The following is a 24,844-nucleotide window of genomic DNA, read 5'->3' as shown; positions in this document are numbered from 1 at the left end:
CCACCCCTCCTATCAGTCTATTCCAATTTTTTGGAATAGTTTAAGAAGGATAGCTGTTAATTCATCTGAATGATTGGTAAAATTCACCTGTGAAGCCATCTAGTTCAGGACTTTTTTTGCTGGGAGTTTTTCAATTACTGCTTTAATTTCATTACTTGCTATCGATCTATTCATGTGTTCTGCTTTCTGATTCACTCTTGGGAAATTGTATGATTCTAGAAATTTATTCATTTCACCCAGGTTGTCCAATTTATTGGCATATTGTTCATAGTATTTAAAAATTTTTAAATATATTTTATTGATTATGCTATTCTAGTTGTCCCATTTCCTCCCCTTTATTCCCCTCTGCCCTGCACACTCCTCCCACCCACATTCCCCACCTTTAGTTCATGGCTATGGGTCGTACATATCAGTTCTTTGGCTTCTACATTTCTTTTTTTTTTTTAAAGATTTTATTTATTTATTTTTAGAGAGGGAAGGGAGGGAGGGAGAGAGAGAGAGAAACATCAATGTGCGGTTGCTGGGGGTTATGGCCTGCAACCCAGGCATGTACCCTGGCTGGGAATCAAACCTGGGACACTTTGGTTCCCAGCCCGCGCTCCATCCACTGAGCTACGCCAGCCAGGGCTGGCTTCTACATTTCCTATACTATTCATAACCACCCCCTGTCTATTTTCTACCTACCATTTATGCTACTTATTCCCTGTACCTTTCCCCACTTTTCCCTCTCCCCTTCCCTACTGTTAACCCTCTATGTGATCTACAATTCTGTTCTTATTCTAGTTGTTTGCTTAGTACATTTTTGTTTTTGTTTTAGGTTTTGTTGTTGATAGCTGTGAGTTTGTTATCATTTTACTGATCATATTTTTATATTCTTTTTTCTTAGATAAGTCCCTTTTTTCCTCTTTAGAAAAGACACTTTATTTAATAAATTTTGCTGTATAATTGACTAAATACATAGCAAAAATATAAATCCGAGCCACTAAGTTGCATCATAATCACAAATAAATTCCCCACACCATACTATTCCTATATTACTATAGTATCATCAATTTGGGTCTCAGAAACATGGGCAACTCATGGCTTTGTTTCCTAATTCCTATAGGCATCTTTTCTCTTGATTTCCTTACTTTAAAGGCTTTATCACAAATATACTTGCTGGTTTTTTTATTTTTTATTTTAGTTGTTGTTCAAGTACAGTTTTCTGTCTTTTACTCCCAAGATAAAACCCCTTAATATTTCATATAATAAGGGCTTGGTGATGAACTCTCAGGTGGGTGGGTTTGTATACATTCTAGGACCCTGTGGGTTTCTCCAATGAACTATCCTCTGAGGCTGGGAGTTTCTTCCACTGCCTCAACCCTCACAGATTTTTTCAGTCAGAAATTTTGAGGCTTTATTTCCCCACATTGGAACCCTGGGTTGTGTAGTTTGTCTTGCTCCCCAGTTGTTCCTGTTTATCTGCATGAAAATGTGGAACCACCCACTCTACCAGCCGCTGCCTTGCCCATCCTGGTCCACCAGCCACCATCTTGCTGCGAGTCCTCTCTACCCGACTGCCTGTCTCTGCCCCTCCTACCAGTCTGGATGTTTCTTTAACTCCTTCATTGTCGGACTTCCATACAATTCAATTTCCTGTCAGTTGTGGTTGTTTTTTGTTTTTAAATTTGTTGTCCTTCTTTTGGTTGTGCAAGGAGGCACAGTATATCCATCTATGCCTCCATGTGGCCAGAAGTCCTCCATGGTATTTTTTTTTACAATTCTTTGTAATTCTGTTGTATCCATGTTTTTTCTCTTCCTTCATTTCTGATTTTATTAATTTGGGTCCTCTCTTTTTTTTCTTGATGAATCTGGTTAAATATTCATCAATTCTGTTTATGTTTTCAAAGAACTATCTTGTGGATTCATTTATCCTTTGAATATTTTTTTAGCCTGTCTGTCATTTAATTCTGCTCTGATCTTGATTATTTCCTCCCTTCTACTCCCATTGGGCTTTGTTTGTTGTTTTTGTTTTGTTTTTTGTTCTTTTAACTGTAGGGTTAGATTGTTTATTTGAGATTTTTCTGTCTTCTTTAGGTAGGCCCATAATGCTATACACTTCCCTCTTAGGACTACTTTTACGGTCTCCAGTAGGTTTGGGTTGTTGTGTTCATTTTCATGTTTCCAGGTACTTTTGGTTTTCTTCCCTGATCTCATTGATGACTCATTCATTATTTAATTACATGCTATTTAGTCTCCATGTATTTGAATCTTTTTGAGTTTGTTTGTTTTTGGTTTTGTTTTTTCTGAGGTTGATTTCTAGTTTCATGCCATTGTGATCCAAGAAAATCCTTGGTATGATTTGAATTTTCTTGAATTCATTAAGACTTCTTTTGTGTCCTACCATGTGGTCTGTCTTTGAGAATGATCCATGTGCACTTGAGAGGAATGTGTATTCTGATGCTTTGAGATGAAATATTATATAAATATCAATTAAATCTATTCAATTTAGTGTGTCCCTTAAGGTTTTGTTTCCTTGTTGACTTTTTCTCTGGAACATCTATCCAGTGGCAACACTGGGTGTTAAAATCCCCTACAATGACTGTTTTGCTGTCAATCTCTTATTTAAAGTCCACAAAGATTTTCTTTATACATTTAGGTGCTCCAATATGGGGCACATATGTGTTTACAAGGGTTATATCCTCTTGTTGGACTGATCCCTTTAGTATTATGTAATGACTTTCTTTGTTGCTTGTTATGGCTTTTGTTTTGAAGTCCAGCAGATATAAGTATTGCTACCCCAACTTTTTTTTTTGTCTCCATTTGCATGGAATATGTTTTCCTATCTCTTCACTTTTAGCCTGTGTAAATCTTTTGTTCTGAGGTGAGTCTCTTGTAGATAGCATATATATGGGTCATGTTTTTCTTTAAAGATTTTATTCATTTATTTTGAGAGAGAGGGGAAGGGAAAGGAAAGAGAGGGAGAGAATCATCAGTGTGTGGTTGCCTCTCACGCAACCCCAGCTGGGGACCTGGCCTGAAACCCAGGCATGAGCCCTGACTGGGAATCGAATTACAGATCCTTTTGTTCTCAGGCCAGTGCTCGATCCATTGAGCCACACCAACCAGAGCTGGGTCATGTTTTCTTATCCATACGGTTTTCTGTGTCTTTTGTTGGAACATTTAATCCATTGGCATTTGAGGTTATTATTTTTTTAAATATATTTTATTGATTATGCTATTACAGTCATCCCATTTTCCCCCCTTCAGTCCCCTCCACACCCCCTCCCACCCACATTCCCCCCACCTTTAGTTCATGTCCATGGGTTGTACATATAAGTTCTTTGGCTTCTACATTGTCTATACTATTCTTACCCTTCTCCTTTCTATTTTCTACCTACCATCTGTGCTACTTATTCTCTGTACCTTTCCTGCCTCTCTCTCCCTTCCATTCCCCTGTTGATAACCCTCCATGTGATCTCCATTTCTGTGTTTCTGTTCCTGTTCTAGTTGTTTGCTTAGTTTGCTTTTAGTATTTTGGGGGGAGGGTGTGGTTGTGAATGATTATGAGTTTGCTGTCATTTTACTGTTCATATTTTTTTATCTTCTTTTTCTTAGATAAGTCCCTTGAACATTTCATATAATAAGGACTTGGTGATGATGAACTCCTTTAACTTGGCCTTATCTGGGAAGCACTTTATCTGCCCTTCCATTCTGAATGAAAACTTTGCTGGACAGAACAATCTTGGATGTAGGTCCTTGCCTTTCATGACTTGGAATACTTCTTTCCAGCCCTTTCTTGCCTGCAAGGTCTCTTTTGAGAAATCAGCTGACAGTCTGATGGGAACTCCTTTATAGGTTACTATCTCCTTATCTCTTGCTGCTTCTAGGATTTTCTCCTTCATTTTAATCTTGGGTAATGTAATTATGATGCACCTTGGTGTGTTCCTCCTTGGGTCCAATTTCTTTGGGTCTCTCTGAGCTTCCTGGACTTCCTGGAAGTCTATTTCCTTAGCCAGATTGGGGAAGTTTTCCTTCATTATGTGTTCAAAGAACTTTCCCACTTGTTGCTCTTCCTCTTCTCCTTCTGGTACCCCTATAATTCGGATGATGGAATGTTTAAAGATGTCCTGGAAGTTCCTAAGCCTCTCCTCATTTTTTTGAATTCTTGTTTCTTCATTCTTTTCTGATTGGATGTTTCTTTCTTCCTCTGGTCCATACTGTTGATTTGAGTCTCAGTTTCCTTCCCATCACTATTGCTTCCCTGTGCATTTTCCTTTATTTCACTTAGCATAGCCTTCATTTTTCATCTTTAATTTGCAACCAAATTCAACCAATTCTGTGAGCATCCTGATTACCAGTGTTTTGAACTGTGCATCTGATAGGTTGGCTATCTCTTCATTGCTTAGTTGTATTTTTTCTGGAGCTTTGATCTGTTCTTTTGTTTGGGCAATTTTTTTTTTTTGGTCTTGACACACCTGTTACATAATGAGGGGTGGAGCCTTAGGTATTCACCTGGGTGGGGTAACCCATATGGCTGTGTTGTGACACTGTATGTGGAGGCGGGGTCCAAGGCGGAACAATGGCACTTGCTTTGCTCTCTACTGGATTTCAGGCACTTCCTCCACTTTCCACCAGCAATTTTGGCCCTTCTGGTGCTGATTCCCATGTGGGTGGGTTTGTGTACTTTCTAGGTACTTTCTGTGGGTGTCTCTAACAAACTCTCCTGTGAGACTGAGAATTTCTCCCGCTGCCATCTCAACCCCCACAGGTGTTTTCAATCAGTGGTTTTGAGGCTTTATTTCCTTGCACTGGGGCCCTGGGTTGCACAGTCTGTCCTGCTCCCGAGTGGTTTTTCCTGGTTTATCTGTGCACGAATATGGGACTGCCCAGTCCTCAATCCACCGCCTCACTGGGTCTGCCAGCTGCTGCCTTGATGGCCAGCTGCAGCCTTGCGCACCCTGGTCCACAATCTGCCGCCTCATAGGGTCTGCCAGCCACCGCCTTGGTATGAGTCCTCTCTGCCCATCTGCCCATCTCTGCCCCTCCTCCTGGTCTGGATGAATATGTCTTCTTTAACTCCTTGGTTGTCGGACTTCCATACAGTTAAATTTTCTGTCAATTCTGTTTGTTTTTTGTTTCTAAATTGTTGTCCTTTTGGTCATGCAAGGAGGCACAGTGTATCTATCTATACCTCCATCTTGGCCAGATGTCCTTAAGGTTATTATTGATAGTACTTGTTCATTGCCATTTTTTCTTTATACCTATGTTCCTCTCTCTCTCTCTCTTTTTCTTTTTAAGGCAGTCCCTTTAAACCCCTTGCAGTGCTGGTTTGGTGTTAATGAACTCCTTTAGCCTTTTTTTTCTTTTTTTTGTTCTGGGAAGCTCTTTGTTTCACCTTTGATTTTTAAATGATAGCCTTGCTGGATAGAGTAGTCTTGGTTGCAGGTCCTTGCTTTTCATTACTTGGAATATTTCATGCCATTCCCTTCTGGTCTGAAATGTTTCTATTGAGAAATCAGTCTTATTGGGGTTCCTTTTGTAGCTAACTGTTTCTTTCTTGCTGCCTTTAAGATTCTCTTTGTCTTTAAACTTTGCCATTTTAATTATGATTTCTTGGTGTGGGTCTCTTTGGGTTTGTCTTAACTAGAACTCTATGCTTCCTGAACCTGTGTGACTTTTTCCTTCACCTAGTTAGAGAAGTTTTCTGTCATTATTTTTTCAGACAGGTTTTCCAACCCTTGCTCAGTTTCTTCTCCTTCTGATATCCCTGTGGTATGGGTATTGTTGTGTTTCATGTTGTCCCAAAGTTCCCTTAACCCATCCTTGTTCTTTTTAAATCTTTTTGCTTTTTGTTGCTGTGATTGAGTATTTCTTCCTATCTTGTATTCCAAATCACTTATTCAGTCCCCTGCTTCATCTAGCCTGCTTTTAATTCCTTCTAGTATATTCTTCATTTCAGATATTACATTCTCCCTTTCCAACTGGTCCCTATTTATGATTTCTATGTTCTTTTTCTTGCTGATGTATTAGGTTGGCCAAAAAGTCTGCTTAGTTTCTTCTGTAAATAAAAGATAATTTTTCATTTTCACCTATAACTTTATTGATTTGTGTATTTTGAGTATGTTGGTTATCTCCTGTGTGGTGTAATGTTTATTGTTGTCAGCTAATATCTCAATTTGATCACTATCAACTTCTACTGGTCTACTCAGGTGTGGAGCATTGTCCAGTGACAAATTTCTAGTATAAAACTTTGCAAATTCAATCAGTCACAGCACCTTCTCCATACACTGCACAAATCTTTTGTGTGTGTGTTTCAGTTGTGTTTTTACCTTTCTTGAAATAATAAAGCATGATATGCCAAAAATGCTGCTTATTTTCTTCCATCTTCAATATTAAAATGGCTACACAAAAAATTCTCCAATTTTGCTAAGTTTTTTAAAAATGCACACTGATATGTTAGCTGTCACAGTACAGTTTAACAAAATTGTTTTGAATGAAGTTAAAGACAACTAAGCACTACTAGAGCCATGTTCCAGAAAAAAAAACTTTTTGACTAACCCTATAGTTCCCACTAAGTTCCTTGTAGTTCTCACTACATTCCTTCAGCATCCTTATAACCATCACTTTTGAATTCTGTCTCATAAATTCCTTGCCTCAAGTTCAATTAGTTCTTTCTCTGGGTATTCCTGCCTTTCTTTTGTTTGTGGTTATTTCTTTGTCTGCCCATTTTAGCTGACTCTTTTTATTTGTTTCTGCACATTAGATCTGATTTGACTCCCTATCTTCATGGGGTAGCCTTCTGTGGTAAGAGTCTTGTGGGACTCCGTGGTACAGTCCTTGACCTCCTGTGGTAGATGTTCTAGGGATGCTCTTTTTGCAGTTTATGTGAACTCTCTTGTTTGGGGTCTTGATTGTTGTTGGCCCATTTATTTGTAGGTTCTCCCCTTTGGCTGGCTTTCTGAGGGTCTCAACCCCTACCATGTCTTATATGCTGTTCAGATGCTGATAGAACAAAGCAAAGCAACACAGAAAACAAAACCCATACCCCCAAAAGAAACCCCAACAACAGCAGCAAAACCAATGATAAGAGAACAACGAATAAAATAAGTGAAAGAGAAATAGAATATTGTAAGATAACCAAGAATATGATAAGACCAAAGAAACATAATTATTATGAGAACATAGTGAGGAGAAACAATAAGAATAAGGAACAGTAACAGGAAATCACCATAAAAGAACAAGGAAATGGAAAAAAATAAAATTTAAAAATATAAGAAAAGGAAGGAAGAAGGTAAAATGGAGTGATAAAAGGGAAGAGTGAAATATGAGATCAGAAAAAAATAGGGAAAAATAAGAAAAATTTTGAAGAAAAAGGAAAAATAATAAAAAGCTGTGTGAAAGAGAAAATAGTGAAAAAGAATGAAAAACTCTGATGTCTGCAGCTGGTGCAAGCCAATGTGAGATGTTGTCCAGTGTAGCTCTATACAATCTATTCAAAGCTACAAGTGATCCACAATTTGTGGCTGTCTTCTTCAGGCTTGGCTGCATCCAGAATGGGCCTCACTGCTCTGTAAGGCTGGCTTTTTATCAGCATAGGGCTCAGGGGTGGGTGGACTAATGACCAAAGGCACTACAGTAACCACCTCCACCTGCCTCTGCCTGCAGTCCTGCCATTAGTCTTTGTCTAGCCACTGACCCGTGTGTTTCTGAGGGAACTTCTGGTGGAATTGGGAAGAAGGGACCTCTGGATCACCTGTGGGAGGTGCCATTCACATATAAGGAAAGATGGTGGGTATGTTTCCTTGTGTCCCTGCCACACGTCTGAGTCTGTGCCAGATTATTTTCTTAACACAGCAGGGCGAAGCCCCTAGTAAGATAGTGGGTGGGGCCTCCAGATCACAAAGTTTGGGTCTGCTGGAAATCTAGAGGGCATTTCTAGGCTCTCCTGTGAGAGGGAAGTTCCAGTCTGGTTCTCCAGAAAGTGCATGGAATGGCTACGCCCTAAAGCTAGTCCCAACACCCCTGAGTCTGCCTATGTTGCTGTCTCCTCTGCAGGAGTAAGACTCAGGTTGGGGAAAAGTAAGAAAGACATATTTTTTTTTAAAGGACAGAGGGTCGGGTAAGCAGGATTCCAGAGAAGAGGGGTAGGAGGCTTCCAGAGGATCTGGCATATGGTTTTTCTACAGGTGAGTTGATTATTTTTCACCTGGGAGGGGCTTGCTCTTCTCAAGAAAAATGGCTGCTTCACTGTGGTGTTATATCCTGGCACTGAGAACCCAGCAGCCATTTCCCTTCACCTTTCCCCCCAGCTTCCCACTCCAGACTCCTCACACAACTACAGACTGCACTGCCCTCCCTTCACCAAGCCCAGAGTGAGTGGCTTGGCCTGTAAGAGCCTTGACCCTCTAGCACAGCACAGGGCAGGGGGAACATAGATGGGCATGCACAATTGGGCTGCAAGCCCTCACAAGTGGCCTCGCTGCTGACATGTTAATGCACAGGGCAACTCCTGTCCTCCTTTTCATTCTGCTTTCTCCAATAGTAGTTAGTGATCATGTTTTTTAAAATGCCTGTGCTTCTTTTTTTGTAAATAACCATTCATATCTAATGATGAATCTTTATAAAATGCATTTAACCCAAGGGTTTAGCCCCAATTGGGAATATAACAAACCTTATTTTCTCCCCCAGACATTTTAAGTATTTTTTGATTATGCTATTACAGTTGTCCCAGTTGTTCCTCCTTTATCCCCCCTCCGCCCTGCCCCTGCAGCCCTCCAGAATCCCCCCACTCTTAGTTCATGTCCATAGGTTGTACATATAACTTCTTTGAGTCCTCTGTTTCCTATAGCATTTTTTATCTCTCCCCATCTATTTTATGCCTACTAATTATGCTGCTTCTTCCCTGTACCTTTCCCCCCTATTCCTCCCTTCCCCCTCCACACTGAACTCCCTCTGTGTGATGTCCATTTCTCTGATTCTGTTCCTGTTCTGGTTGTTTGCTTAGTTTTGTTTTCATTGTTTTTTCTTTTCTTTTAGGTTCATTTGTTGATATTTGTGAGTTTGTTGTCATTTTATTGTTCATATTTTTTTTACCTTCCTTTTCTTAGATAAGTCCCTTTAACATTTCATATAATAATGGCTTGGTGAAGATGAACTTCTTTAACTTGACCTTACCTAGGAAGTACTTTATCTGCCCTTCCATTCTAAATGAAAGCTTTGTTGAATAGAGTAATCTTGGATGTAGTTCCTTGCCTTTCATGACTTCAAATACTTCTTTCTAGCCCCTTCTTGCCTGCAAGGTTTCTTTTGAGAAATCAGCTGATAGCCTTATGGGAACTCATTTGTAGGTAACTGTCTCCTTGTTTCTTGCTGCTTTTAGGATTTCCTCTTTGTCTTTAATCTTGGGTAACTTAATGATGATGTGCCTTGGTGTGTTCCTCTTTGGGTCCAATTTTTTGGGATGCTCTGGGCTTCCTGGACTTCCTGGAATTCTATTTCCTTAGTCAGATTGGGGGAGTTTACCCTCATTATTTGTTCAAATAAGTTTTCAATTTCTTGCTGCTCTTCTTCTGCTTCTGGCACCCCTATAATTTGGATACTGGAATGTTTCAGGTTGTCCCAGAGAATCCTCATCCTCACTTCATTTTTTTGGATTCTTGTTTCTTCATTTTGATCCAGTTGGATGTTTATTTCTTCCTTTTGTTCCCAATCATTGCTTTGAATCCTGGTTTCCTTCTTGTCACTGTTGGTTCCCTGAATATTTTGCTTTATTTCATTTTGAGTATCTTTCTTTTTTTTTTCATTTTTTGACCAAGCTCAACCAGTTCTGTGAGCATTTTGATTATCAGGGCTTTAAGTTCTCCATCAGATAGGTTGGCAATCTCCTCATTGTTTAGGTGTCTTTATGAGGTTTTGCTGTGTTCTTTCAATTAGGCCATATTTCTTTGTCTTGGTGCAGCTGATAGTATGTAAGGGGGCAGGGCCTTAGGTTTCACTCAGGCAGGGCAACCCTCTTTGCTGTTCTGCCTGTGGGGGAGGGGCCAGAAAGGGAATAGTGCAGCTCACCTGCTCATCTCTAGTTCACTTTCCGACAGACTCTCATGTCAGACTGGAAGTATCTCCCACTGTGGCAACCACAGCAGCCATAGCCCACAGTCAGCTCTGAGTCTCAGTTTTCCCTTTAAGTCAGTCCCTTCCACACAGCTCTGTGGAGCTTGGCAGTCAGCCCCACCCCCCAGCCACCTCATTGCGGTTTTTCTGAGTCTGCCCACATGGTCTGCCTCACTGCTTCGTTTGTTCTGGTTGATTTTTTTATTTAATTCCTTGGTTGTTGGAGTTCCATGATTTTCCAGTGATTTTGGTTGTTTATTGATTTTATATTGGTGGTTATTCTCCTTTTGGTTGTGTGAGGAAGCAAAGGGTTTCTACCTATGCCTCCATCATGGCCGGAACTCCTCTCCCCTAGACTCTTTTTAAAAATAAACTATTTGAGAGAACTTTTAGGTTCATGGTAACATTGATCAGAAGGTACAGAGTTCCCATATCCCCTCTGCTCCCTCACACCCACAGTCTCCCCATTACCAACATCCCTTACCAGGGGGTGAACATTTGTTACCATCCAGGAACCTACATTACCCTAGACTCTTTCCAGACTCTGATGAAGGAAATGTCAGAGTTCATTGCCTCCAACATCACAGGGTAGTTTCCCCTAAGGATCCTGGGCTTCATCAACGGTCTCCCCTCCATTAATGAGCATTATGCCCTGAGAAGAAGAGGGCAATGTGAAAGGAGTGCTCAAGGCTAATTAATGTCCTGAAATGGCACCACTTGCTTGTCAGGGACCTGCTGTCTGGGGAAGTGTGTGTGTGTGCATGCGCGCGTGCTTACTTCTATGAAATTTTATCACTTGTATAGATTCCTGTGACCACCACCATAGTCAAAATAAAGGATAGCTCTGTCATCACAAGGATTCTGCCTATTTTGTTTTTATAACCACAGTCAGCTCCTTCCCTCTCTGCTCTTCCAAACTCCTGTCAACCACTGATATCTTCTCCATCTGATATTTCAGAAACTTTTGAATTTCGAAATCCTGGGTGAAGGATTGCCCACCTTCATTTGTGTATGTTCCAAGAACAACTCCAAGTCTATGTTAAGCTGGAAGTAGAAGCCCTTAAAAACCCTTCATTATGATTTAATCCTCTAGCATATCATAAGGATGCTGTATATATATCTAAGTTCCATGAACAGAAACATCTGGATTTGAAGAAAAGCAAGTAAAGCATTAGGCGTAGGAAGAAAGTAAATTGAAATATTAACCATAAATCTCACTGACTGGCAGGATTATGAATAATATTTATGCTAGCCTTTCACCTTTTTAAAAACAATTTTCCATAAGCATGTTCCTATAATCAGATAATGAATAAATACTTCTTACAGAAGATACTAGATAAATGGGGCACAGATACTGTTGTCATTCAGAGTCAGGTTCACCTGGCATGATCCCAGCTCAGTCACCTGCTGGCAAGTCCTTAACCTTCTGATCCTCCTCTTGAAGATGGGGATGCTAGATGACCTGCCCCACTGGATTGCAAAGAGCATCAATGGAATACTGTGCACAAAGAGCAGGGATATAACAAATGCTCAGTGCACAGATGCTATCTTTTGAAAATAAAAAGTCCTACCTGGCAGCCTGGGCTTTGCAGGTGACCAGCATAAGGAAGCAGGTCTTGCTTCAGTTGGGTAGAAACTCACATAGGGAGGTAGGGGGGCAGAGGTTACTGTCTTGGGCTTATGCAGAGGGTAATCACAAGGGCCAGGGAGTTGGGAAGGGGGCTGTCTCTCCTAACCCCACAGTCAGCTCTGGATGGTCATGGACTCACAATGGACACCATGTACTTTTTGTCCTTTCTCCAGGTGACAGCCGGTATGGCAGCAATGATGACCCTGAAGCCGGTAGGTTTGTATCCCAAGGTTTCTGTTTGAAACCAGAAGGAGACATAGTCCTGGCCCACTTTCATTTTAGAGTTGGCATTCCTTACCTACCCCTGAATGTTTCCATTAGGAAACTGTGAGGCCAACAGCAGAGGGACAAAGTCATTTAAAGGAATTAAGCATGAAAATAAGGCCCCCAGGGAGGCGGCCCCATGGTAAGTTCACTGAACTGAGACCCAGAGACCTCTCTGAAACTCACTTAAATAGGGAGGGACTCTACCATTTCCATGTCCACCCTTTAAGCTTCTGAAAATGAAAACATTTAGAGAAAATGAGAAGCATTTGGCAAATCTAATGGGGCACTATGTTATTTGATGGACTTCAATATAAGAGGCTAGGCCTCTCAACACTGGCTTGGGGGCCCTGGGCATTGTAACAAACCTGGCTCAGCATTTTAGCTAATCCTTGTGGTACTATTGGCCTGACCTCATGTCTTCTTATTTCTTCCACCCTCTCCTTTTACCAGGAATGTCGCCAGAGACTGGTACCATTGCTGGTGTGGCCAGTGCTCTGGCCATGGCTCTGATTGGTGCTGTCTCCAGCTACATCTCCTACCAGCAGAAGAAGTTCTGCTTCCGCATTCAGCGTAAGTGGATCCACCCTGTGGCCACTTGTGGCTGTGCCCATGGCAATTTTATCCCCCCCCAATTCCTGGGTGTGAACAAATGGTTAAGGTTTTTGAAGGGAAAGGGCCAGAGACATGAGCACATTGACTTTCAGGTCTTTTCCACAGCCTGTCTGGGAGCAACTCCAGAAAAGACTTCCTGGGACAGGGGGAGGTAGAATACCATTTTTGGAAATTCTTGGGGACAGATTTACAACAAACTGAAGTGTAAACCAGCCTAGAAGAGACGATGGGACTGGACACATTAATCTTGGTCTTTCAAGGGTTCCAGTTTCCAGAGGCCAGATTCCCTTGGGGGCAGAGCCCAGTGGCCACTGTGATGTTTCCTTGTCTTAGAACAGGACAGGCCCTGGGATTTCCATATGACCTCAGATCTCACTTAAAGTAATTTGGGACTTCTAGAGGCCCTGGGGTCAACAGCTCCCTCTTATGCTGCCATTTTCCTCCAGAGCAGAAGGCAGCAGTCTCTGGGGATGACTAAGACACAGCAGGCAGCACTGTTGGGCAAGCTATCACTCATTTTGTCAACCCTTCCCATCCTCTCAGATCCCAAGAAGTCACTGCCCTGGTGCCCCAGCTCCTCCCGTGAGCCAGAAAATCTTAAAATATATGGAAATGTGACTTATTTTAAAGGAGTAGGAATGCAAGAGAGACAATAGATGTGGTTTTTCCCCCTCCTTTACGTGCTAGAATTGTAAAGGCTGGGATGCTTCCATTTTATGCTGTGGCTGTCTATAAGGTGTGTTACAAATGAAATCCTCTCTTGGAAGCCATCACGTATGTCATGTCAGGAGCCCTGTGGGAATGCTATTGGGGGTGAACAGAAAGACCACACTTGTTGGTTTTCTAAGCACAGCATTTGCTGTGTCACTGTTTGCTGAGAGTATGTGTCTACTTTAAGACTGATGATTTTTGGTTCAAGTGAACCAAAGATCAGATAGAATTTGAGTCAGCAGTAGTTTTCCTCTTTCCTGAAGCTTAGTTAGAATCATCCTCTGTTGGATGGTTTCTTCCACCCTTCCTCTAAACCCCTGCCCTTACTTCTAGCTGGGAGCTGAGCTTCCCAGAAAAGTAACATGATTCCCAGAATACTTTGAATATGGATATTGCTGCAACCTCCAATTATTTTTTCATTTGGCCATCATATTTGCTTCTTTTACTCTTATACAACATTCTTTTGTAAGTATTTTTATTGATTATGCTATTACAGTTGTCCCAGTTGTTCCTCCTTTATCCCCCCTCCGCCCTGCCCCTGCAGCCCTCCAGAATCCCCCCACTCTTAGTTCATGTCCATAGGTTGTACATATAACTTCTTTGAGTCCTCTGTTTCCTATAGCATTTTTTATCTCTCTCCATCTATTTTATGCCTACTAATTATGCTGCTTCTTCCCTGTACCTTTCCCCCCTATTCCTCCCTTCCCCCTCCACACTGAACTCCCTCTGTGTGATGTCCATTTCTCTGATTCTGTTCCTGTTCTGGTTGTTTGCTTAGTTTTGTTTTCATTGTTTTTCTTTTCTTTTAGGTTCATTTGTTGATATTTGTGAGTTTGTTGTCATTTTATTGTTCATATTTTTTTACCTTCCTTTTCTTAGATAAGTCCCTTTAACATTTCATATAATAATGGCTTGGTGAAGATGAACTTCTTTAACTTGACCTTACCTAGGAAGTACTTTATCTGCCCTTCCATTCTAAATGAAAGCTTTGTTGAATAGAGTAATCTTGGATGTAGTTCCTTGCCTTTCATGACTTCAAATACTTCTTTCTAGCCCCTTCTTGCCTGCAAGGTTTCTTTTGAGAAATCAGCTGATAGCCTTATGGGAACTCATTTGTAGGTAACTTGTCTCCTTGTTTCTTGCTGCTTTTAGGATTTCCTCTTTGTCTTTAATCTTGGGTAACTTAATGATGATGTGCCTTGGTGTGTTCCTCTTTGGGTCCAATTTTTTGGGATGCTCTGGGCTTCCTGGACTTCCTGGAATTCTATTTCCTTAGTCAGATTGGGGGAGTTTACCCTCATTATTTGTTCAAATAAGTTTTCAATTTCTTGCTGCTGTTCTTCTCCATCTGGCACCCCTATAATTTGGATACTGGAACGTTTCAGGTTATCCCAGAGGTTTGTAAGTCTTTCTTCACCTTTTTGAATTCTTGTTTCTTCATTCTGTTCCAGTTGGATGCTTATTTTTTTCCTTTTGTTCCCAATCATTGCTTTGAGTCCTGGTCTCCTTCTTGTCACTGTTGGTCCCCAGAGTATTTTGCTTTATTTCATTTTGGGTACCTTTCATTTGTTTTTTGTTTTGTTTTTCATTTTTTGACCAAGCTCAACCAGTTCTGTGAGCATCTTGATTATCAGGGCTTTAAGTTCTCCATCAGATAGGTTAGCTATTTCCTCATCGTTTAGTTCTCTTTCTGAGGTTTCGCTGTGTTCTTTCATTTGGGCCCTATGTCTGTCTTGGTGCATCTGATAAGTTGTAAGGGAGCAGGGCCTTATGTATTCACCAGGGCAGGGTAACCCTGTTTGCTGTGCTGCGGAACTGCTCGTCTGGTTGTTCTGGTTGATTTTTTCTTTTAATTCCTTGGTTGTCAGAGTTCTATGCTGTTTGATTTTCTGGCACTTCTGGTTGTTTATTGATTTTAGATTGATTGTTATCTTCCTTTTGGTTGTGCGAGGAAGTGAAGGTTTTCTACCTATGCCTCCATCTTGGCCAGAACTTCTTATACAACATTCTTGACCAGGGCCACCACATACAGATACACAGGCTGTGCACAGTACTCCAGGGGGCACCATTCACATTTCAGAGCACAACCTGCACAAGTGTTCATGGTCTTCCTCCTTGAGATACTGTCAAATCACCAAGGATTAAGAAGCTTGGCTGTAGAGTGCGATGAACAAGTATCAGAAGGAGTACAAACCTGACCCCCCCTAAAAAAACTGAGTGGCTTAAAACAACAGAAATTTATTCTCTCACAGTTATGGAGGCCAGAAGTCCAAGATCAATGTATCAGCAGGATTGGTTCCTTCTTAAAGCTCTATGGAAGGATTCTTCCTTGCCTCTTCCAGGTTCTGGTGGCCCTAGGCATGCCATGACATATGATTGTATCACTCCAATTTCTGCCTTTGTCTTTACATGGCTTTTCCCTCTGTGTCTATCCTGTTGTGTCTCTCATAGGTAACTTGTCATTAGATGTAGAGCCCACCTGGATAATCCAGGATGATCTCCTCTTGAGATCCTTAACTTAATCACATCTGCAAAGACCCTTTTCCAAACAAGGATCCACAAGTTCCAGAGATGGGGGCCACCATTCAACCTAGTACAGCATCATTACCCTAATAGTGAGAACTCCCATAGCCCAATTCAGTAGGTATGATGTGTACCATTATCTCATAGATGAGGAAACTGAGACTCAGATGATTATTGAAGGAGCTTACTCCGCATGCCAATAGGTAGAAACAGAGGAGAAGAGAGATTGGTTTCCAAATCAATGAAGAGATGTCTGGGTTATATCTGTTTGTCTCTGTGGGGGCACTAAGGTGAAATTAAGAGACATTGTTTTCACACTTGTTTCCTTAAACAAAAGGTATGAAGTTTTGCAAATTGGATTAGCAGGAAGCAAATAAAACATAAGAACATAAAGGCCTTCATATGTAGAGTTGAGCAATTTATATATTTGAGAAAGAATAAACCAAAAAGAGGGGGTATTGAAGACAGCTGAAAGCCATGTGGCAACAAAGCTAGAAGACATGAATGTGACCTCTCTTTCTGTGAGGCAGCCTTGAGATGAGGGTGTTGCTGTGCCAGGCAGTGGGGCAAGGGTCTGCTGGTGGGGTGGCATATGCCAGTGAGGCATGTGGGCTTATAGGGCTAATGGTGGCTCCCAGGAAGTTCATGGAACCCGCTGCCCTCACAGATCCTGAGTGGGAGTGTAACAGGCCTCTCCCCAGCCCCCCATTCAGTCTAAGGGAAGGTTTTTCTCCCTGCCAGAGAATTCACACAAAACCCACTGACCCCGGTGTAGGTAGCCTCTCCACTTGTGCCTTTATCCCCCAGGTTTCCTCCTTTAATCTCTTAATGATGTCATCATCATTGTTCAACCTGCACTGTCCTGAATCCCTTACCTGGACCCACTCATGCAAATGGTATCAAAGGATTTCTCCTGCTTCTGTATCCACTCTCTTTACTACCAAATTTCTCTCAGAATTTTTAAGTCTTTACCCCATCTCTTTTACACCATGCGTGAGGCCTCCCCTCACAGATTCCACCAGTCCTCCTGTATCCTCCTGTCCCCCCCAGCCCACATTAGTGGTTCCCCAATCCTGGGGACAATGCCCTCTGTTCTGGGTCACACCACCATGGCCCCTGCCTGTCCAGGGCCAGATCTCCTAGTCCTCCATCTGAATGGTTACATCAGCCTCCTGACCGCTCTGGTGTTCCCTACACTTCTGCCTGCTTGGAGTAGCCAGAGTGACCTGCTTAAAATGCACAGGATCAGCTCTGCCAGGACCTCCCATGTCCCCCACTCATTTCCAGGTCATGTCCTAGGCCCTGAGCTTATCATTCAGAGCACTTCATGGTTCCACTCCAACATAACTCTTCCCTTTCTTTCCCTTCCCGACCCTTGCAGCCTGGCCCCAGAATCCTTTCTCTACAGCCATACTCACTTTCCTGAGTGTGCCCTGCCATGTCCAGCATCCTTTCTGCTGTCCCCTCTCCTCACCTAGCTGCTCTCATTCTTTGGGCCTGGGCTACCATCACAAGAAGCTTTCCTGCCCTCCCAACCTGAGGGCCCTGACTAGATGCCACTTCTTGAGTGTGACCACAGCGCCCTCTGCCAACTGATGTGGAGATCATGGGGTAGGATTGGGGTTGGTTTATTTCCACTTCTATGACCGCAGTCCCCATCACTCTCTGGACTGTCAGCATGTGGAGGACTGTATGCACTTCATACACCTATGTGTGCCTCACACCTAGGCTGGGTCAGAATCAGGAGTCGTTCCACGGAGGTAGGGTGTCTAAGCCCACCATGAAGGTGGGGGTCAAGACCTCCCATCCCTGCCCTTTCTGCTGAGGCTCTACCCAGAGTGGCCTCAGCCACCACTGTGTAGAGGTCAGTGAAGGCATAGTAGAAACCACTCTGTACTGGGCACACCAGGAAGCCTCAAGGGGTGGCACATGGCATCTCGGAGGGCCTGTCCCCACTGTGGCACTCATGGGCTTCTAGCCTTTTTGCCATCAAAGGGGTTCAGGTTTTAAGGACCCCTGTTTCCCCTTTGTCTGCCCTCAGTGCCAAGGGCCAGCATGTCTCACTGAAAGCCCATGTGCTCTATTGCCTGGACCTGAGTTCTTGGTCCTAAGCTTTGTGTCTTCCCTTCAGATGCAGCAGAAGGTCAAGGTAACAGTGTGTTTTGACTTACTCACTTTCCTCTTCTGCTATACCTTGTTGTACCATTCCTCATCCTGATACTCTTGCCGCTTCTCACCACCCTACACCCATCCGCTTCTCTGGTACTCTCCAACTTGGCTGCAACCACAACCATCTTTAGCTTCCCCTGATATGTGTGGGAAGGTGCCATCTGCCAGACTCTCTATCCCTAGGCTATGTGTGGCTGGTTCAGGGATGTCGGGGAGAAGGGTGGGAGTCCTGTCTGGGACTCAGATGCCTATTGGTGGTCATCCCCAAGGAGCAACCAAATGGCTACCCACAGGCAAGCCAGTACAGTTCATACCAGAATGATAGCTGGGCAGTGGTCAGGGATCAGGGTGCATTTCCCATCCCCTGCCTATTGGCTGGGAATAGCTTCCTTTAACCCCATTACCTGCCCTGCCCCATATGGGGGCCAGACATACCTGCCAATGACTGATGCTCACATTTTTCATGGGCCCATCTGGTATCCGCCTTGAGCCCAGAAAGCATCAGGGCAGGCAGGTGTACTTTTCTAAGCAAAGAGCCTATGCGTAGCCCAGAAGGTCAGAGTGACTTATGACTTACACTGGAGCCTACTCATTTGGTTTTTGGTTGTAACCATGACCCAACTTTCCCACAAGCCCAGGGCTCTGGTCAGATTTTCAGTCTCCCACTCATTCCAGGATATGACAGGGACTCTTGATTCTCCCTAAGCAGCAGCAGGGTTGGGGTCCAATCTGAGGCCTGAGTAATGGCCCTTGTGTCCAGCATGGTGGTGCTCAGTGGCCAGAGTGCTGGCAAGCAGAGTCCCCCAATCCCTCTAGGAAGTGTGTGGGCAGAAAGCCCAAATGACTAACTAGACTAGAGAAGCTATTGGTGGGTTGTGGGCCCTGTATGCTGGGGCAGAGACACTGCTATTCCCACTGCCTAGAGTCATCGGTTGGCCTCTCCATGTGGGTGTTGCCTGGGAAGGCTGTACACTAGCAGGAGGCTTTGTTGGCATCTCCCAAGTGAGCCCCACTGAGCCATCTGCCTCTCCCTGCTCAGCATCCATCAGTTACTCATGTAGTGCTTGGCTCCCACTCTGCCTCCCTGGTCCCTGGGCCAGCATGTAGACCCATGGGTGACACTGAGCCCTGCCACTGGGTGCCTCCTCTGCTGAGCAGAGCTGCTGACTGGCCCACAGTCTCACATGTGGTGGCACCTGCCCTGTGGGGTATCTATCAGCTACCTTTGCCTTGTGTCATCATTTCTGAAGATGATGACAAGAACTCATGGGAAGGCAGCACACTACCAGACAGCCACTCTTCCCAGACAGGGACATTAAGGTGGCTCAAGATGCAGGGTCTGAGTCTGTAAGGAAGTTGTGCTTTTTTAACTGTAATGGAGGATTTGATCAGGAGTGCTTATTAATCATGGTGCCAGACCCTTTGGTTCTGTGTCAGTCACTAACTCTGTCCTTTGCCCTTTGCAGAGGGTCTCAATGCAGACTACGTGAAGGGAGAGAACCTGGAAGCTGTTGTGTGTGAAGAACCCCAAGGTGAGGACTTCTTGGTCAGTATACCCTGCTGAAGGTCTCCTAGTTAGTGAGTCTGACACTGAGCAGAAATGTGATAGAGCAGGAAGCACTGAGGCGTCTGTTTCTAGAATTTCCAGCCAGGGCAAGGAGCTTTGGGGGCCCAGAGGTCCCTGCACTTAGCCCCTGATCAGTTGGCCACTAGGGACACTAGGCCCATAGCCAAGACCAGCTGGTGCTGTGTTGAGGACTTCAGTGCACTGTTGGGGCTCAGGTTCTGCTCCTGACTCATTTGAGCATGAGCCCCAGGCCCCTGTCTCTGCAGTGAAAAGAGATAACTACCAGACAAATTCTGATAGAGCCAGAACTTTTCAATTTTCAATTTGAAAACTGCCAAAGGCAAGAGGGAACTTGGTTAAAACATAGACACATAGACCCTATTACATTTCCCTCCTTCCCTTCCTCTTTCCCTCTTCTGTAGTCATCAAGCCCTTTCTGGGTGCAAGAACCATCAGCGATGAAGATGCATAAGTCAGGCTGCTGGCCTGGAGTGGCCAGTTTCTCAGGGCATATACCACCTATGGCTCCAGAATGCCAGTGGGGTGGTCAGGAAAGGCTGTGTGAAAGGGAGAACCCAGCAGTTGTCCTCTGCAAAGGCTGGGGTAGGTGCAGACAGGGAGACAGGAGTGTGGTACATCTTGTGCTGGACCAGATGGCAGCAGCAGTGGGGACAGGCCCCACTGGTGTGTAATGGGAGGCAGGGTACTCCATGACGTTGCTTAGGAGAGATACTTGGCAGTAAATGTACTGAATGGATTAAAGAGCCATAGATTAAAACATGGGAAAACTGACTCTATATAGCACTCACTAATCATTTTTAAAACTCTTAGCCACCATTATATAAGCACATTCTATAGACCAGGTACTGTGTTAAATGTTTTATTTAAAACAATCCTGGGGAGCACTGGGGGTGGGGCTGGGATGGGAGTAAAAGACAGAAAACTGTACTTGAACAACAATTAAAATTTTAAAAATAAAAAATAAATAAAACAATCCTCCCAGCCACCCAATCAGAAGCATTTCTATGTTGCAGATGAGGAATTGGAGGCTGAGCTGTTCCCAGGGTCTGTCCAGCTCCCTTCTTTCCAGGGCCCAGGATTGCCCTGACTGCGGACAGAGTGGGTGCCAGAGTGGGTGCCAGAGGTTGGCAGGAGGGGCTAAGCTTCCCGAGCCCAGAACAGGAAAGACAAAGAGCCAGATCGTTATCCCCAGCAGGGGCTGACTTGTGTATTTGTGGCTTCTCTGCGGGGTGGAAATCCCTTCTAATAAGCATCTTCTCTTCCCAGTGAAATACTTAGAGCTGCCGCCACAGTCCTCGGAGGCACCACAGCCCCAGCCACCCAGGATCTGAGGGCCCCTCCTATCAGTGGGCGCACAGTGGTGCTGCCATGGAAGACCAAGCTCATTTCATTTGGACCTGCAGCTGCTGTACTGCTCCTTTGATACCACTGGCTTCTCGTTCTGTTTTCTGGATGAGCTCTGGGTATTTGTGAGTTTGATTTCTGTGCCCTGCACACAGGGTGGGGTGCCTGCCATGCCACAGGCACCCTGAAGAGACTTGGTGTTGAAATCCAGCCCTGGAAGTTGCTGGGTCACAAGCTGCCCAAAGGCAGCCTATCCCAGGCCTTAGTAAGCTGGGGACAGAGACCAAGCTAAGGGAGGGCAAAACAATGCTTTTACTTAGGGGACAAGAGACTTATCACAAGGTAGTATGATCCCCGAGACTGGCAGCCCTTGGTGTGACCTCAGAGAGCTGTTGGGGAGCCTAGTTAGCTAGTACCCAGTGCTTAGCACCCCTGTAATGAAAGAACCAGTGAACACTAGGTAACATTATACACATACAACACCCTGGTAGGGATGGGAGTGGGTGGGTCATTTGGGTCCTCTTCAGTTCTAGCTTTGATGCTCACTGCTGGGCTTCCAGAGAGCTGGTCTACATGGAGATTTTTCATTTAAGTACAAACATGCATGCCATAATAGACTGCCCTGAGGGTTTAGGAATCCTCTGGACAAGTAGCAGCTGTGACTCTCAGGTCTAATTCCCATCTGATTCCATAGGGGACTGGGTGTGGTCTGTAGACTGACATTGTTAGTTTTTAGGAATCATTTATGTACTTGAAATGCATTTTATCCTGGGCAGGGGAGGTGTCACCCTCTGTCCTGTTTGCGTTTCCATTTTGCTAGCGAACAGACATCATGAATCAGCATCAAAACCAGAGCATGCTGTTGCTTGCTTAGAAATATATTTGAGGGGGATAGGAGGGGAAGGGAGGTGAGAGGAAGGATGTTTGCTTGGTTTAGTGACATACATCTGACTTGGAAAATTTGTAGCTACTCTGTCTGCCATGTTGATGATGAATGAGCACTGGGTGCCTGCTCACTATGGTAAATACCGTTGGCCCTGGCCCCTCACCTGGCCTGCTGCTATCTGGTTTGGGCTAGAGCGAAGCTGGCTTCCTGTTCGGCCCACATGTGGTCCTCTCCCTATGAGCTCTGCTGTCAAAGGCTGACGTAGAGTCTAAAGTCATGATCTATTGATAATCATTTTGCAGTGTTAAAAATCAGTTCTGAAAGCATAATATAGGTCAGCAGGAAGGACATAAGTTCATGTGCCTCTGCCCTGCAAGGGAGGCCTCACGAATTCCACAGGCTGTATGTTAGCTCCTTGTCTGCTGTGCTGGGATGAGACGAAACTCCAACTTGTTAAGGAAACAGTCCAAATCTGAACAGACCCCTTAGGTTATCTAATGCCTGCCTTGTGTGTTCATTTTAGTGCTTGCTTTAAAAACATACTCTTGGGGTGGTAATAATTGCAGTGAGTGGTTCAATGTTGTCCTTTGGACCTATTCCCAGTGCAGGCCTTCAGGTCCTAAAATGCCTTCTCCCGTGTGGGGGTACATCGCAGACAGGTCAGGAATGTGTGTCCTCAAGGGGGCATGGAGCACTGAGGATACACTTCTGCATGGTACTGCAGAGGCAGAAAAATGTGACCTCCCCGTGCTCCAGGAGATTGAGCAGGGGAGGCATTGGTTGTGAGGTATGCCTGTTTCCAGCCCCTCCCAGCCCCTCCCAGTAGCTAGATTGTTGTCACTTTTGCTGGGCTTGTCCCTCCCAAGGATGGCAAGAGCTGATGGCCTCTTCCCCCGACCAGTACTGGGTAGGAGGTAGCTATGAAGGATTTTTGCATCAATGGCTTGTTGCCACGTAGACAGGATGACCTCAGGACTCAGGGAAGGCAGGAATCAGAGGGATCACATTAGGATGTCTGAGTACCAAGACCCCTGAGGCATTTTAAAGGATAAAAAAAATACGGGCAGCACTTGCGTATGGTAAAATATTTCTCCTCCCTGCCACTAGGAAGTGTAGGCATTTATAGAAAAGTCTGTCACAATAGTGAGTAGTATGAGGAGTGATGTAACTTGTGTGTCTTGGCATGGCCAGGCATGGCACTGGTCCTGGGCAGTTGGGCTTCTCCACTGGGGGGCCAGAAGCCAGGTGCCTGCCCCTACCTGTCCCTTTAGCTTTAACCTGAGGCTTGTGATGGGAAACAGCCTTCTGTCTTCAAGTTGTGATGAGAAGTCAACACATTCTGTGAAGCCATCTTCTCAGCAGCAGAGACTTCAGTTGGCAAACCCATTTTATTTCCTCCTCAGCTATCTGGGTGCCTTCTACAGAATGCCCACAGCCCAGTGCCCAGACATGCTCCTAGTGGCTGGCCATGCCTGAAAGGTCACTCAGCCACTCATTTGTAGAGCACTCATCCTCCCATTTGTAGAGCACTCATCCTGAGGCAGCAGGGGATGGGGAGGATTAACACCTGCCAAAGCCTATGGGGCTCTTGTAACTGTGTGGTTAACTTAAAGTTGCATGGGCCAGCATGGGCCTGTCCTAGGTAACAGGGGAGATAAAGTGAATGAATTAGTAGGGTCAATTGAAAATAGCCAATATGTATCAGCCTAATGTGGTGAAGGGGGGGCAGTGTTAACAATAACTGAGCACATGGAGGAAGGAGATATGGCACCTTTGTGGAGTGAGGTACCCTCCAGGGTCAGACCCACAGAACAGTGCCAGGCCCACTACCTTGGCAACCTTGAGGTTAGTACCAGTTCTCTAGGAAGAAGAAATAGAGACTGATCTCAGAATCCCTGGTACTTTTTATGTGCTTGTATTTAAATATGAATTGTAATCTGTCTTGTCTTTGCATTAAACAAAATGGAACCTAACAGCTGATTGCCTTGTGATGGCGTTTAAGGCATTTTGTCAAGTGATGCTGTTTGTTTCTTAATTTATGATATGGAGCCGACCCTCCTCCACATCCTCCCCAGCCACATGTGTTTCTCTAGAAGGTGAGAGGAGGCTTAGGGCTTTCAGGGGGCAGCCCCCTCAGGGTACAAGGAGCTAAGGCCTGATGTTGGGTGGGGGGAGGACAGAGGCAGGCCCCAGACTCACAACTCCCAAGACCACTACTCTGCATTCTTCGAAGAAAGGCAGTATCTAGGGAGGATGCAAGGTCTGTACAGTGGTTTCAGCCACAGAAAGCTGAGCAGGGATGCAGGCCCCTGTGCCCCGCCACTCACTGCAGCTGTATGCAGAATGGTCTATTTGGGATCAAGGGTGCCCTTGTCAGGACCCGACAGTTGGGATTAAAAACTGAAAAGACGGACATTTCAGTGTGAGGGTTTTCACATTGACATGGTGGCATTTTTGTTCTTGTAGTAAAATAGTACCAAGTCTTCAAACCCAAACCCACTGAGTGACTTCAGTGCAGAGGTTCTGCATAGCCAGCTGAGACCTGGCACAGTGGCCCTCCCAGCCTTGCTATTGGGATGTCACTGCTGAAGACTATAGCTACAGTGACTGCTCCAGGGAGAGAGACAGGGAACCCAGGCCCTCTTAAGAAGGGTGACCTGCAGGGGTCGCTGTGGTATCATCCAAGCCCATATAGCCCACCTGCAGAAGGCCAGCATTCCTTCTGTAGACTTGGGATGGGGACCTTGGGGCTTCTCAAAAGTCTGCCAGGTTTTAGACTCTAGGACTCATGGCCGGGAAAGAGAGCCCTGCCTCCTCAGAGCTACACCTGACTCTCAGGTGTCTCCAGTCCTTTCCCATGTCCTTAACATTTTCTCAAGGTACTTACCCATTTCAGCCAAAACACTGAAGACTTATGATAAACTGCATTTACAATTTAGTAAGTGAATTAAATCATGTAAAGGCACTTTACATATATTGCACTTGGCACATAATAAAATAACATGAATTGAATGTTTACTAT

At 44.4% G+C, this 24,844-nt stretch overlaps 1 protein-coding gene across 2 annotated transcripts in view; it reads left to right on the top strand.

Moving 5' to 3' along the window:
- The window catches only part of CD99L2 (CD99 molecule like 2), a 132,758-nt gene extending 108,007 nt beyond the window's left edge, over positions 1-24,751 (top strand). Inside the window, exons 6-9 of one of the 2 annotated variants that reach the window (XM_045820482.1) lie at positions 11,896-11,934; positions 12,440-12,559; positions 19,471-19,536; positions 20,859-24,751. In XM_045820482.1, coding sequence (XP_045676438.1) covers positions 11,896-11,934; positions 12,440-12,559; positions 19,471-19,536; positions 20,859-20,923 — 290 coding nt within the window. In that variant the 3' untranslated portion in view covers positions 20,924-24,751. Of the gene's footprint in view, positions 1-11,895; positions 11,935-12,439; positions 12,560-19,470; positions 19,551-20,858 lie in introns of both variants that reach the window. The other variant, XM_045820483.1, reaches the window with a different exon arrangement.
- The last annotated feature ends 93 nt before the right edge of the window (positions 24,752-24,844 follow it).

The sequence above is a fragment of the Phyllostomus hastatus genome, unplaced genomic scaffold (genome assembly GCF_019186645.2).
Source record: "Phyllostomus hastatus isolate PE091 unplaced genomic scaffold, TTU_PhHast_1.1 phas_scaffold_397, whole genome shotgun sequence".
Classification (NCBI taxonomy): domain Eukaryota; kingdom Metazoa; phylum Chordata; class Mammalia; order Chiroptera; family Phyllostomidae; genus Phyllostomus; species Phyllostomus hastatus.
This window is presented reverse-complemented; position numbering and strand designations above follow the sequence as displayed.